General features: G+C 50.4%; 1 protein-coding gene across 1 annotated transcript in view; it reads right to left on the bottom strand.

Annotated features, from left to right (window-relative positions):
* LOC133358769 (receptor tyrosine-protein kinase erbB-4-like) overlaps positions 1-14,271 on the bottom strand; it is a gene marked incomplete at its 3' end in the record, with an annotated part of 114,514 nt that overhangs the window by 59,724 nt on the left and 40,519 nt on the right. The window contains exon 2 of the mRNA XM_061577213.1: positions 1,777-1,928. Within this exon, the coding sequence (XP_061433197.1) occupies positions 1,777-1,928 (152 nt within the window). The remainder of the gene's footprint in view (positions 1-1,776; positions 1,929-14,271) is intronic.

Here is a 14,271-nt window from a genome sequence, read left to right as displayed (position 1 = left end):
CATCTCCTCGCCACCGTGGTGTGGACTTGCATCGGACGCAATCACTATTTTTTGCCAATAAACCTTCTAACAAAGGCACAATACGTTTAAGAAACAATAATGCAGCGGCGTTGATGCAAAACCACGGACACAGTAACATTAAAATATGAATGAATGCAATAACGTGAGTGACACGTGCGAGTTATTTGTACTCACTGCACCATGATTACAGGCCAAGGCATTCTGCACATGCAGCGGGCCCGTTCTGAAACAAGGGCCTTTGACGCCTCCGACAAAGGGGAACGTTTGACCCTCGTGCGGGTGCAGGAATGGAATTCAATGTGAAGGGCCCCTGTGTCCACCAGCTCCCGAAAACCCCACGCAGCTCCACAATCCCTGCTCTTCCAGCTCGCAGCCAAGACACAAGCACTCTCTCTGTCTCTACGTATTTTTTCTCTCCCTATGCCTCTTCTCTTACACGCGTCTAACCATCGAGAAAACTATGGTCACTGCGTCGCGTGCTTTCAGATGCATTTCTGCAGCCGTCTGGAATGCTCTTCCTTCTGATATTAGGAAGCCGCTAGAGCTATAAACTTTTAAATCATCTAGATTGCAAGTTAATTTCTTTAGAACTGTTTTTGTGTTTAGCTTGTTGTCCTTCCCCCCACCCACACACTCCGATTAGCACGGTTGGCTACGTATGGTGCGAAAGATGTTCAACACACACACACATATATAGAGACGTGTCTCTTCCTCGTCTTTTTAGAGCTCTACCCATCGAGTATCTTTCTTTTACGTTGTCTCTGTGACTGCCGCTTGCCGAAATGGTTGATTTTAACGTCTCCCTGTTTATTTCCTCAACCCAGTCTATTTTAAAACTCTTTCTCTCCCCCGATCTCCCTCATGAAAAAACGTGTCTTTCATCTCAATCTCCTTCGTATGTTGAACTTCTTTCGCACCACACGTAGCCAACCGTGCTAATCGTAGGTGCGGGGTAATAACAACAAAACTAAGACACAACAACAACAAGCAATTCTAAAGAAATGAGTTTTCAATCTAGATGATTAAAAAAGTGCATAGCTCCAGTGGCTTCCTAACAACGTGTTGCCTCTTCCAACCACTCTTCTTCATCATCTCTCTCTGTGTTTCCTGGCTCTCCCTGTGTCTCTCATGGCGTTTCCTCTTGTTTCCTAGAGCCCCTCTCTTCCGCTCTCTCAACTCTCACCCAGCATCTCACCGCTGCCGGCTGTGGATCTCGCGTGGCGATTGTTGTTACTCTCTCTCTCTCTCTATACGACTGACCACATCCTGCGCTTGTGTTCCCGAGTTGGGTCTCTCCGTTCGTCTTTATTTTGATTGCCCCCTGTGCAGGTTAATGTAATCTTTCGCTGTTCAGCTTGACCGCTGGCTTCTTCCGAATTACCGACGCACGCATGTTACCGTAGTCACTATTTGTAGCTTTCAAAAAGTGGCGAGATGTCAACGACCTCGCCTTGTATGCAGTAGGTCGTGGGTTTGATCCTGATCCTGATCCTGATGCCTGCTGCTGTATATTTGGAGTTTGCATGCGTTTAGTGTATTTAGCTGTGACTTCTTTGAGCTATCATTTGTGGCCAGGTCACTTCTGAAAAAGAGCTATACAGCTCAGTGGGCCTTACCTGGTAAAATACAAAAATATATAGTTCAGTTTAGTTAAGAGTTGCTATTCGCTTTGCCAAAGAAAAAGAAGAACAAGCCATATACGTGGTCTGGGCCCGTGGCCCTAAACTATTTAGGGCCGCCGTTGGTCTGGCTCACCCGCAGGAAGGAGAGGTCGGAGCCGTTCCGGATGTAGGTGATCTCCAGGTTGCCCATGACCACCTCGCAGTTGGTGTACATGCTCCGCAGGGTGTTGTACTGCTTCTCGGCACTGCCCAGGAGGCTCATCTTGTTCTCAGTGCCCACGCAGTCTGCACAACAACAACAACAACAACACCACCACCGCATGGTTACCAACCGATGCAAACGCGCGAGGTTTCAACCGTCTGAGATACATCCCCTCCGCGTCTTCTAATCGCCGTGCGTATGTATGTGTGAGTACGATTAACTTCATCATGGGACCTCCTTTGCCAGTACCAAAATATGAGAATAGGGTTTCCCCTTTTTTCTGGCAACAAAACAGGTGTTAAGATGTTAAAACACCAAACTGAAACCTTTTTGCAAAGAATCACGTCTGCTTTAAACACAATACTTGTGAGACTAGCCTCCAAAGAAAGCTGTCTCTCAAAGACAATGCATATATTATCAGAGTGTGTTTTTTGTTTGCATTCTGACCACAGGCATTGTGGTTAATGCAGACATGATTCCTTGTAAAAGGTTTCAGTTTGGTGTTTTAACATCTAAACTCCTGTTTTGTTGGCAGAAAAAAGGGGAAAACCTATTCTCATACGATTAACTTCTTTCGCACCGTACGTAGCCAACCGTGCTAACTGGAGGTTCGGGGGGGAAGGACAACAAACTAAACACAAAAAGCGGTTCTAAAGAAATGGGTCTCTGTGTGAATCTGTGGGTCTCTATGTGAGTCTATGTATGTATGTACGCTGAACTTCTTTCGCACCGTACGTAGCCAACCGTGCTAATTGTAGGTACGGGGGTGGAAGTACAGCAGCACTAAAGCACAAAAAGCAGTTCTGAAGAAATTAGTTTCCAATCCACTTACAAAAAAAATCCCAATCAATGACTCAGAGGTATCTATTTTTAAACCGAACAAATGTCGTCAATCGCCGCGTCTGATAACGAACAGAGTCAATTTATATCGAATCAGGTTAAGACCCCTTGCAACGGTGCGATTACGCAAAGCCGTCAATGCGGCGGGGGTCACGTTACACATTCCCATGAGCTCCGCAAGCAGGTGGAGGGATCGTTTTTTTAAAGAGAAAAAATGCCGCCAGCGCGCCTGACACAGCCCATTAACGCGACAAGACAGCGAACACGGCGGGGTTAAGCGCCGCTTAAACACTTTGACGATGGCGACGAACGCCCCGAGGGGCGTTGTCCCGAGCCGTTTGACGACGTCCGTCTCGTCGGAGCAACGGGCCACTGGGTAACGCACACGCACGGAGCTCCGGGGGCGGTGGGGGCGGTCAGGGGAGAGGAGGAAGCCGGCGGACGGCGTTCGCGCAGCCAGACGCGGCTCCTTCGGGGAGCTCGCCCCCTCCGCGTTGCAGCGCGCACACCGCGAGGACACGGCGGGAATTCCCGACGCACGCCGCGATTGTGGACACGGACGTCGTCGGCACGCGTCGCACGTTCGAACTCAGTGGGAGTATTATTTTTATTTTTCCAGGTCAGGCCCACCGAGCTACGTAACTCTTTTTGTCAGAAGCGACCGCTGGCTATCACAGGTCAACCAAGTGGCTCATCATCATCACATTCAATTTTATCGCAGCTAAACACTCGAAACGCGTGATGTTGATTCTAAATGTGGAGGGGAAAACCGGAGGACCCAGAGAAAATCCACGCGACCACGGGGAGAGAGAAACACGCAAACTCCAACATATAGCAGGCGTCAGGGGTAGGGATCGAACCCAAGTCCTGCTGTATAACAGGCGAGGTAGTTAACATCTCGCCACCACGGCGCCCCCAAAATTATTTCTCCCCCAACAAAGAGCTCGTCTTGAATCCGTCCGCGTGCTGTCACGTGTATGTCTTTCTTTCTTAATTTAATATTTTCAACCGGTGCAAAATCCCTTGAGACGACGGAGCATCCCGTTTTGAGGGAAACTGTTGGGTAATATTTCTCGGAGCTGGTTCACAGTGATGGTAAAGCATTCACATGTTAAGACTCTTTGCAGCGAATGGACAGAAAGGAATGAGTCTGGCTTAGTCATCCGTCACAAACACAGGGGCCACAAATGAGAAGTCATGAAACTTTTTTCGCGTTTTGAACTATGATTCATTTCTAAGCAGCAAGCCTGACTCGCGTGTGAGTGTAAAGGCAGTTTCTGCTGAAATCTGAATACACAAAACACTGCGATTTCTGCCTGTTATTGTCATTATTATAAAATCCTTGTATCAACTCTGTTTGCACCAAGACATTCGTCAGGTGCAGACTCTCATTTATTAGAACTTGAACCCAAGCACAACACTTGTTTTCGTCAACTCCATCTCACTAACATCCTCTGCACATAATCTCACACAGCAGGGAATATGGTCATATATATATTGCATTGTATCGTCATTGGTTACACCCATACGGAACGTGTTCGTGTTACAAGCAGGTCGTGAGTGGGGTGGCACTCACGCAGTGGCGTAGTACTCATTGATGGCCCTGAGCGAGGAAAGTGCAAATTCCACATTCTTATGGCAGGGACAGTCACAATCAAAGGACATCCAATGTCGACTTCCCACAAAGGATTAATTGCCTCGTTGAGATTGTAGGGGGACCAGTTGGCCCCTCGATTGTGATACGATTGTGAAAGTGCATTCGGTGCTGTGCTCATAATGATTAAAGTGTAGGCTTATAGTGTACGCAGGATTCACGCGGTGAGCCGCTAACACGCGTCAGAGGTGCGAAGCGAAGCCGGAGCGTCGCCCGAGGCCTCTTCCGCACACGACGGCGTCTCCAGCTGCTTCTTGACGAGCCGACCTGGCTCGCTCATTGCGTACAACACGCGGGGAGCGGGGACGGCCGAGCGAGGCTTGCGCCAACGACGCGACGACGCGGGATGAGCTCGGAGTCCAGTGTGAAGCCTCATTGTAGAGCAGGCAGTCCTCCCACGGCATGAGGCGACAGAGGCCAGAGACACACGGTGGAGAACACTCCAGAGGTCGACCTCAAGACGCCTCTCACGCCAGAGCCACATGCAAGATGACCCTGCAGCTGCAGAGGTGAGTTGCTCACCACGGTAGTTTGTGCGAGGCAAGATGAAGGGAATTAAGGCTAAACCGAAAATTGAGGTTTTGTGGAAGCGCTGAAACGCATTCTTTCGCAGCTCGTCATCGTTCGCGTTGGAGCCAACTGGTCCAAAAGGGGAAATGACTTCACGAGCCTGGTGGCATGCCGGCGCACGCTTAGTACGGAGTGCGCTCTGTGGCCCTAAACGATCCCACATCCATCCGCTAAGCGAGCATGACCACGTGGTGACTCCAACCAGGTAGGCTGTGGTGGTCACATTAACTCGTGGTGCTAAAGACAAAACCATATCCTGTGCCTCCGGAGTGCATTCTCGCAGCATTTCAAATGACTGCACGAAACGACCATCACATAAATGAAGGCTTCTTTTTTTGTTGTTTAAGAGGTAACAGTTTTGTCAGGTCCAATGTTTGTTACTCCCACCTGAGAAGCACGGACTCTTTGCGTACGTTTACTATGCCTGCCTGGCTCTCCCTGTGAAGGGGAGAATTCGTAAATGCTCCCATTTGCATAATCCAGCTGGGTGGTGACACAGCGGTGGGGCACTTGGGCTGCAATCGGAGACCTGCACCGGCTGAGGCAAACTCGGTCACTTTTGGCTCGTCATCGAACAAAGACAATGGTCACCGCATCGCGTGCTTTCAGATGCGCTTCTGCGACCGTCTGGAACGCTCTTCCCTCCGATATTTGGAAGCCGCTGGAGCTATGCGCTTTCAAATCATCTAGATGGAAGCCTAATTTCTTTAGGACTGCTTTTTGTATTTAGTTTGTTGTCCTTCACCTGCACCTCCGATGAGCGTGCGTATGGTGTGAAAGAAGTTCAACATACCATTTTTTGAAAGGTGACCAGCAGCTGTCTGTTTATATACTGCCAAAGGAATGTGAAGTTTCCAGTCAAAGCTCAGGGCTGTAATCTGGAGATGAGCCCCTAATTGCTGTGAGCGCAAGAGGGAAGCCGCTGACCTCTTCGTGTTTACCGTCTCTCTACGGGGTGAGAAGCAGTGCTACCGTGGGTCAGACAACACGGAAATATTGACACGACACCAGAAATGGGTTTGTTCAGGAATGGGTGAAAATAAATTAGGGTAGAGCTCCCACCACAGCAGTGCACCAGTTCAGCATTCACCGTAACAGTGCCAAACGCACACAATCCATGCCCTTTGGAAATTCATTTAAAATAGTACATTGTTAAAGAAAGCATCGCCGTCTCAAAACTCTTTTCAGAAAGTTTCAGCATTGAAATGTGTGGGGGTTTTGGGCGATGGCCCTCCTCCTTCACAGCACTAAAATGGAGAGGCCAGAAGAGAGGCACAGTGGATTGGGCCGTATGGGAATTTACATGATAATAACATCTTTTCTGATGACCACATTTTTTTAATTGGCCATATCAACGGTTGCCTGGGCCACAGACAAAAGCCTTGTCCGTGCACCGCTGCCACAACGCAGCGTCACCAAACGATCCGTCGCAGGTTTACGCGCGGCGCTTCGCACGCGCGAAGCGAAACAGAGGCGCGGCGTGACGAAAACACCCAGGGAACCTACTTGCTGTACTCCCCATCTGCTGGACCACCCCCGCAGCTCGAGCGGGTTATGGGGGAGTCAAGCTGCACGGCGGCCCCCACGCCGCGGCTTGGGGGGTCAATTGTCGTTAGCTCGCAGTCACGGCCGGGCCCCGTTTAAAACTTCAAAGCGGGAATCCACGCTACCAGCAGCCTCGCCGCTGGTGCCGCTCGAGTCCAAGACGATTTACGTTTCTCGAGGTGCAGAGACACGGCTTCTCCCCCAATAACCTATTTTTATTTTATTTTACCAGGTGAGGCCCACTGAGCTATATAGCTCTCTTTCAGAAGCGACCTGGCCACTAATAAGAATTAGAATATGTATTTATAATGAAGGAATCTGATGAGCTATGAGTCTCTTTTTCACAGACGTCCAGCAGTTTTCAAAGATGTCCCAATGATAGTTCAACGCAGTGGCTTATCACGTGGACAATTATAGCATCCCAAGACACGTTGATTCTAAATCTGGAGGGAAAAACCGGAGAAAAATCCACGTGACCAAGGGGAGAGAGGCACGCAGATACCAAATATACAACAGGTGTCAGGGTCGGCATTGAACCCACGACCTCCTGCATACCAGGTGAGGTAGTTAACATTTCTGAGTGGCTTGCACCGTCACGGGGCGCCGTACGCGCTCCCACGCTGACCTCACCACCCACACCCTGCCTGCGCCAAACGCACGTGCTCGCGTCACTGCAGGGAGCGCAGCAGTTAGAGCGCCACGTACCCGGAGTTTGATTCCCCGCTCACGACCAACAACAGTGGTACTGGGTCCTCCCCTAGATCATTTCAGCCTTAAATAAATACCTGTTGCGGTGTGTAAAAATCAGCACTGCGGAGACAAAGGGTGGGTGCGGGCCACCCACCCCCTCGTGTGCCGTCAATACCTTAATAGGTGCCCGCTAACAAGTCTGTTAAGGCTATACGGGGGATCTTTGTCTTTGTTATGCCGTTATATCTCCCATCTAACTTTCTAGTGTCGCTGCAACAGCCTCAGTGAGTGTATATCCTCGCCAAATGTATCTTCTGAGTTGTAGACCGTTGCCTTCATGCCATCTCAGTGTGGCCGTCCCGGTGTTCTTCAGGAACGCAACTACCACCGTCACGTTTTTACACGCAACGGTGGCACGGAATGTGTTCACTTTGCGGGCGGCAGGGTGGCACGGTAGACTTGTGCATCGCCGCAAAGAGCACCTGGGTCGGATCGCTGGCCGGTGCCTGCTCTGTGTGGCGTTTGAATGTTCTTCCCCTGTTCCGCGTCGGGTTTTCCTCTGGGCACCTCCGGTGTTGTCCTCCCATAGTTAAAACATCGCACAATGTCACTAGTATCGGACGCACATCCCAATATAACAGGGCCCTGCTGAAAAAATGGTCTTCAAACTCAACGTGGCTTACTGGGTATGTAAGTCATCATTATTATTATAATCGGCCTGGCTATTGGCCCAGAAGCACCAACAAACAGGGTCAAGTGGCAGTGAGGCGAATGACAAATGGATGCTTCGCAACTTCCTCGCATTGTGTTCCTTTGCAGGACAGCAACACGCAGTGCAGCCCACAGCCCACCCACACACCCACCCACCCACCCACACACAAACCGCCCCCCCCCTGTGGGTCTTCCGTTGGCAAATTTGTATTCCAGAGAGGATGAGCAACTTGGCTCCGGGGACGCATAAATCACCCTTGAAACTGCCCATTGTTGAGAGGTGTCTCCGCAATGCACTTCACCGTTGTTCCCGCGAATCGTCTTTCGGTTTTAATGATCAAACGCAAACCGTGGTGGGTTGAGCGTGGCAAAACAAGAAACACCGGGGCTATAACGACAATGACCAACGTTAGTTTAAGTCGATGCGCTGCTGCTGCTACTGCGCTCGCTGTCCAGTGATGGAGGTCTTTCCCCCTCTCGTCCCAGTCAATGTGGCGGTGGTCCGGACAGTGCTTTCACCGGCGCTGGTCACCGTGCGTTGCTGCGATATTTCTCCCAGCACCGGTTCAGATGTCACTCGCCGATTGGCCTACACCAGAGACAGTCTTCTCCATGGCCTTGTCTCAGCACCAATGTTTGACCAGAGAAGAACGCCAAACGACGGTCCAGGCCGGTTATTATTTGTAAGGCGCCTTCCACTAACGTCTCATGCGGGAGAAACCCGCAACAGCCAGAGACAACCCACGCATACAAAGGCAATCCTCCATCCCATAGAGATGAGTCAGATGGAGGCCACATTCTGCTGTAAAAAAAAATACACCCACCGAAAAGGAAGTTTCACAAAATCTTTTCGTAATCCACCAACCCTCGCATCCAACCGCTGCTGAATCATAGGCGTGGCATAGCCACCCACCGCCAGGCACCACGGTCCGTGATGTCCATGCTTTCTAGACTCTAAACAGCATGCACGATGTGGTCAATGTCAATATTGGCAACAGGGCTTCCCCTCGCGGTCCCTTGCCCTCTACAGAAGGGCCCGCAGGGTTTCCGCTGCGTCCTTCGTGTTTATACCCCAACCATCCCCGGCTCTTGCAGGCCGGGCGATTTGTGTTTAGCAAGCCACAGCGCAGTTTACCGCGCCCCAACTGGCATGTACACACGGCGGTGACGTGCACGGCACGCGTGTGCAGACAGGCGGAAAACACCTTCATATATAGGGGACCGCAGAGATTTGGGGAGGAGTTTGGTGCCGCTGACCGCTGGCTCGCTCGCTCGCTCTCGAAGGTGGAAAACCGTTACTGGAGTTGGTAGCTGTGAACAGGAATTGAACTCGGGTCGCCGGGTTCGTTGGACAGCGCCCTGACCACTGCACCACCGCATTGTCACAGAGACCAGACAGACGCGAGACGCAGCCTGGCTGCCAGGCCGGGAGCTGCACAACTACAGCCCGAGTTTTTACAATAGCGGAGGGAAGGGATTACATATCAGTTGACAGGACAATACTCCAGATGAGCCTCCAAAACGATGTTCCATCACCGGTGGAAAGCATTCCTCTCTCTCCCCCCAAGGTGTGCTGCACAGAGGAAACAGAATGGTAGGCGTTCTCCGGCATTGTAGAGCAAGGCTCGTGGATCCACATTGAGACGGCACTTTCATAACTGTACTCGTAACTTTAGGGTAACAAAAAAAACTGACTTGTCTTCGTGATTTGGGAAATTCATTTGACAAAACTGCAATCGCGCGGCCTTAAACAAAAAGTCTGCAAATTCCTTCCGATGGCCAGAGTGGGAGTAAGAAACAAAGTATTGATTGAGTGCTGCGGCTGTTTTCTGTGCGGGAAGCCAAATGCATGAATGCTCCCTTTTCACAGCCACGCTCAAAGGCTGAGCGTTTCTATCCCCAAAATGCCATCAAAGATGGATGGGGAAAATGGCAACCACATTGAGCAAGCCTGAGATTCACTCCCCCCCCAACTCCCCCTCCCCTACACCGTACCAAAATCAATATTCCTTCCCCGTGCTAGCAGTTCAGTTGCGATGTTTGTGAGCGAGAAGGTTCTGCAGTCACAATCAGAATCGGAATATTTTATTTACCCCTGAGGAATCCGATGAGCCGTAAAGCTCTTTTTTAAAGCATAAGTCCAGTAGGAGCGGGTAAAACGTCACAACGACAAACAGTACAAAAACACGATAGTCGTGCAAAGTACAAGAAAGATAAACAAATCACCCAAAAACATACAAACACAACTAAAATGTTATTTTACTTATTTATTATTTTTTAGAAGCAACGTGGCTGGCCACAAATGATAGCCGCTCAACAAAAGTGGCCCATCGTTGGGACATGTATAGCAACAAAATAATCAAAAGAATCTAAATGCATGCTTCTAAATGTCAAGGGGGGAAAACCAGAGAACCAGGAGATAAAATCTACACGACCACGGAGAGAGAGAGAGACAGGGACACGCTCAGACTCGGGCGCGAGCGCAGAGCCGCCAGCGAATCGCGATCACATTCGCGGCGCCGCGTTCTGGGTGCGCAACCCCGGAGTCAGACTCCAGTGAGCGCCGGGGCCCCTCCGCTCCCGACCGTCAACGGCCCCCTGCGCGGCACCATAATTAGGCGATTGTGCGGTCTGACGCGCGAGCGTTCCCATCCCCTGAGTCGGCCGGGCAGAGCCAGCGCACAAAGGGGGGCATTCTTGGGCGGCCGCTGGCTTCCTCGCTCGGCAACCGCCTGGGAGGACAGAGGCGGTGGTGGTGATGGCGGTGGTGGTAGTGGTGGCGGTGGTGGTAGTGGTGGCGGTTGTGGTAGTGGTGGCGGTGGTGGTAGTGGTGGCAGTGTGGGCAGTGGCAGTGGTGATGGCAGTGGCGGTGGTGATGACGGTGGTGGTAGCGGTGGTGGCATTGGAGGTGGCACTAGGAGTGGAGGTGGCAGTGGTGGTGGTGGTGGTGGTGATGGCGTGGTGGTGGTAGTAGCGGTGGTAGTGGCGGTGGTGGTAATTGCCCAGCGATCATAACACAGCAGCAGCGGGGGGGGGGGGGGGGGGTAACATGTCGCCACAGTCCAGCAACACCGCAGCGTACACTTTGTGAAATCGGACTTGTTATTTATTTAGTTAATCAGCGGGTCCTGTTACCTGTACGGGAGCACACGTGCAGCGAATACTGCGGCAGCGCATTGTCCGCCGTGTTTGTGTCAATCGCTGGCTCACAGTGCAGAACTGCAGTTACAGTTTAAACAACTATGTCACGTCTTGAGGTTGTAGTGACATGCAAAGCATGGAAAAAGCTACATTCAATGTCAATTACATGCCACCAGTGCAGTATGCTGTTTAATACACGCGTAATTATAATCAGCATTTGTATATAAATGGTGTTTTTTTACCATAATTTCTCATACTCCGTATGTGCTTCACATTTGACGCAAAGTGACACGAAAATTGATGCTAAATTATGAATAGAGCCGTTAACAATGCTCCACTATGCGTATAAAAATAACATTGCTTTAAATGTCAAATGCAATCTGAATGTTTTCGTACTTTGAAAATAAATAGAAATTGATTTGCCAGAGTTTAATTTGGGAAACAGGAAAACCCACCCCGTTCTGGAATTCGTGTACAGTCGCGTAAAGTTTAGGGAGAGGGGTGGCACAGTGGCTAGCGCACTGGCGCTACAAACCAAGTGACATGGGGGTTCGATTCACAGATATGACTAATGTCAGCGGCGAGTGCTATCTGACTGTGTCCTGTGGGCCCTCTTTAAGCAACCCACACTGAATGGTGAAGAATGGTCCAACAATCCCCGTGATGACACCGAGTGGTGAGGCTTTGATCCTGCAGTGGATTGACAAAGGACGTCTGTGTTTGTATTTTTTGGTGGAGCGGTAGCACAGAGGTTAACTCATTGGTTAACTCGAACAGGACGAACATCAGTGGACGGTGATTCCAAAGGCGGTGCAGGCCCGCATTGACAAAGGGCTGTAAATCTTGATTATTTTATTATTGTGCCACTGGGACTTGATCTCTTGTGCACACGCGGAGATGGAACATGCTGCACCCGCTTGTCTCTTCACATGTACACTTTGCCACCAGGACTGGGGTCGTGTGGTATTATTGTTTCTGTTACACTAGTCCCTCGTTGAACTTTTTTAATCCGTTTCCACGAAAGGTACTGTTAACCAAAATAACTCTTAATCGAATTCACTTGTAAGTTGAAAAATACGTTTAAAGAAATCACTGAGTCTGCAAGAGAGCTGTTTCCACTGCCAAAACATACACGTAATGTAAACCAAGGCAGTAGAGGTCTAAAAGGTCATGAATGGGCGTCGCTGATTGGCTGAGGACATGGCTCAGCCCCACTTACGAGCAGTCATATTGGCCAAAATTGGCGCCCGCGTGCATAACGTAAAAACGTTACCAGTCAGAATGTTAACGTTAGTCGAAACCATGGGGTCACTATGGGAGGCGAAACGTTCACCGAAAAACCATGAACCGATGTCACTGTTAACCGGGGGACTACTGTGCTCCCACGACTATGCCGGTCTACCCTGGACAACCTCACCGAGCCTCACTGGCTCTTTTTAAGTGAGGATCCTGCCAAGTGTTCGCAGTCCGGGAGCGATGATCGCTGTGGAGATTCCTAATCGAGCAATCTGTGGGTAGTCATTCAAATGCAGACACCATGATGCTGGGGCACAGTGGCGCCACGGGATCGTTAACGTCCACTGCGGCACAGTATTGTACGGTTACCACACGTACGTATGTATAATGTTTTGGAGGTGCGGGGGGGAAGGACAACAAACTACACACAATAACAGGTACTGCTATTTTAGTGCACACGATCGACAGGAGGTGCAAGAAGAATGGGCTTGCATAATGCGCATGCATAATGAACGTTTATTACCATATAAATAACCCAACCGGCAATGGATACCCATTGTCATTTATATGCATTCATGAATCCCCCCCCCCCCCCACTTGGCTCAATAAGTGCTCACAAGTGATGCCATCACATCTTCCCCTCTATTTAAGGAACTAAACAGGAGGATTTCTCCACAAATCTGGCTGTCGCCTGATGAAGCTAGTTGTAATTGGTGTGCTGTACTAGTGTAGTGTCAACGATTCAGAGACAGAGTTTCTAGGAGGCACTTTCTTCATTAACAACTTTCACGGTCTCGTCCGCACAATCTCCACAGTAGCTCAACTCAGCCTGTACACAACACGAGCCGTCCAACACTGACGGCGCTGACTGAGATAGCCAACTGCTATCCTTCGTAGCGCAATATCTAGCGGAGACGTTTAGCGACGACAGCGACGAGACGACAGCAACGAGTCCACTCCCAGAACCGGCAGCCTCGAGCCCTCGGCTCCTTTTATTCTCCCAGCGCGGCCTGGCTCCGCCCTGACTGCGCTTCCCTTCTCGAACACACCAGTAGGTCCAGGGGCTTCCAGATGGGGTCCTCCGTGACCCTTGCCCGAGTTCCTCCGCTCTGCCGACACCCACGTGCTCACGCTCACCGGCGTGTGCACTGTCTGTCCACCACAGCTGCCGCTGTTGTCCAACAGCCGGCGCTATTACACTGCACTAGTAACGAATAGGCACGTTCTGTTCACGTAACAAACCTTATTAATTGGCTGTGTCGGGTGGTGGCGGGTTTAACGACACATATTTACGTGATCTAACCCAAAAAAACCTGTATTATGGATGATATTGGTCGCGAAAGCCTACGTGTTAAACTAAACATAAAAACCAGTTCTGAAGAAGTAAGTTTTACAATCAAAATGATGGAACAAACACGTAGCTCCAGTGGCTTCCTAATGTCGGAAGGAAGAGCGTTCCAAAAATAAGAATAGGTTTTACCCTTTCTGGCAATAAAACAGGAGGTGTTAAGATGCTCAAACACCAAATAGATATATTTTGCAAGGAGTTAAGTCTGCATTAGCCACACATATACTTGTGGTGAACATGAAAACAAACTCTGGTAATAGATCGCATTGTCTTTGAAACGGATTGCCCTACACCAGAGACAGCGCTCTTCATGGCCTAGTCGCATCAGTGTCCGACCAACGGACGCATAAGCGCATGTGGAAGTGGCGTGCGATGCAGCGGCCGTTTAAGTTCGATGGCCGTATTAATCAGGGGCAGCCGCTGGAATCGAACCGCGAACCCCTCCTCACCCCTCCCCCCACTGCAACAAGCCGGCGAGCTGGACCCGCGTTAGCTGATTCGCCGGTCCTACACACCATGTCCGTCTCCCCACATGCCCAGGACCGGTTCAAATAATCATCACTCGTGTTGGCAGTGAGCGGGAATCAAACTCGGGTCGTATCTCAGCGTGCTAACCGCTACGCTACCGCTCCCCACTACACACATACATGCACGGGAACACACGCACACACAAAGACAAAGATCCCCCATA

The sequence above is a fragment of the Lethenteron reissneri genome, chromosome 7, assembly GCF_015708825.2.
Source record: "Lethenteron reissneri isolate LAM-NWPU_2019-01 chromosome 7, ASM1570882v1, whole genome shotgun sequence".
Taxonomy (NCBI): Eukaryota; Metazoa; Chordata; class Hyperoartia; order Petromyzontiformes; family Petromyzontidae; genus Lethenteron; species Lethenteron reissneri.
This window is presented reverse-complemented; position numbering and strand designations above follow the sequence as displayed.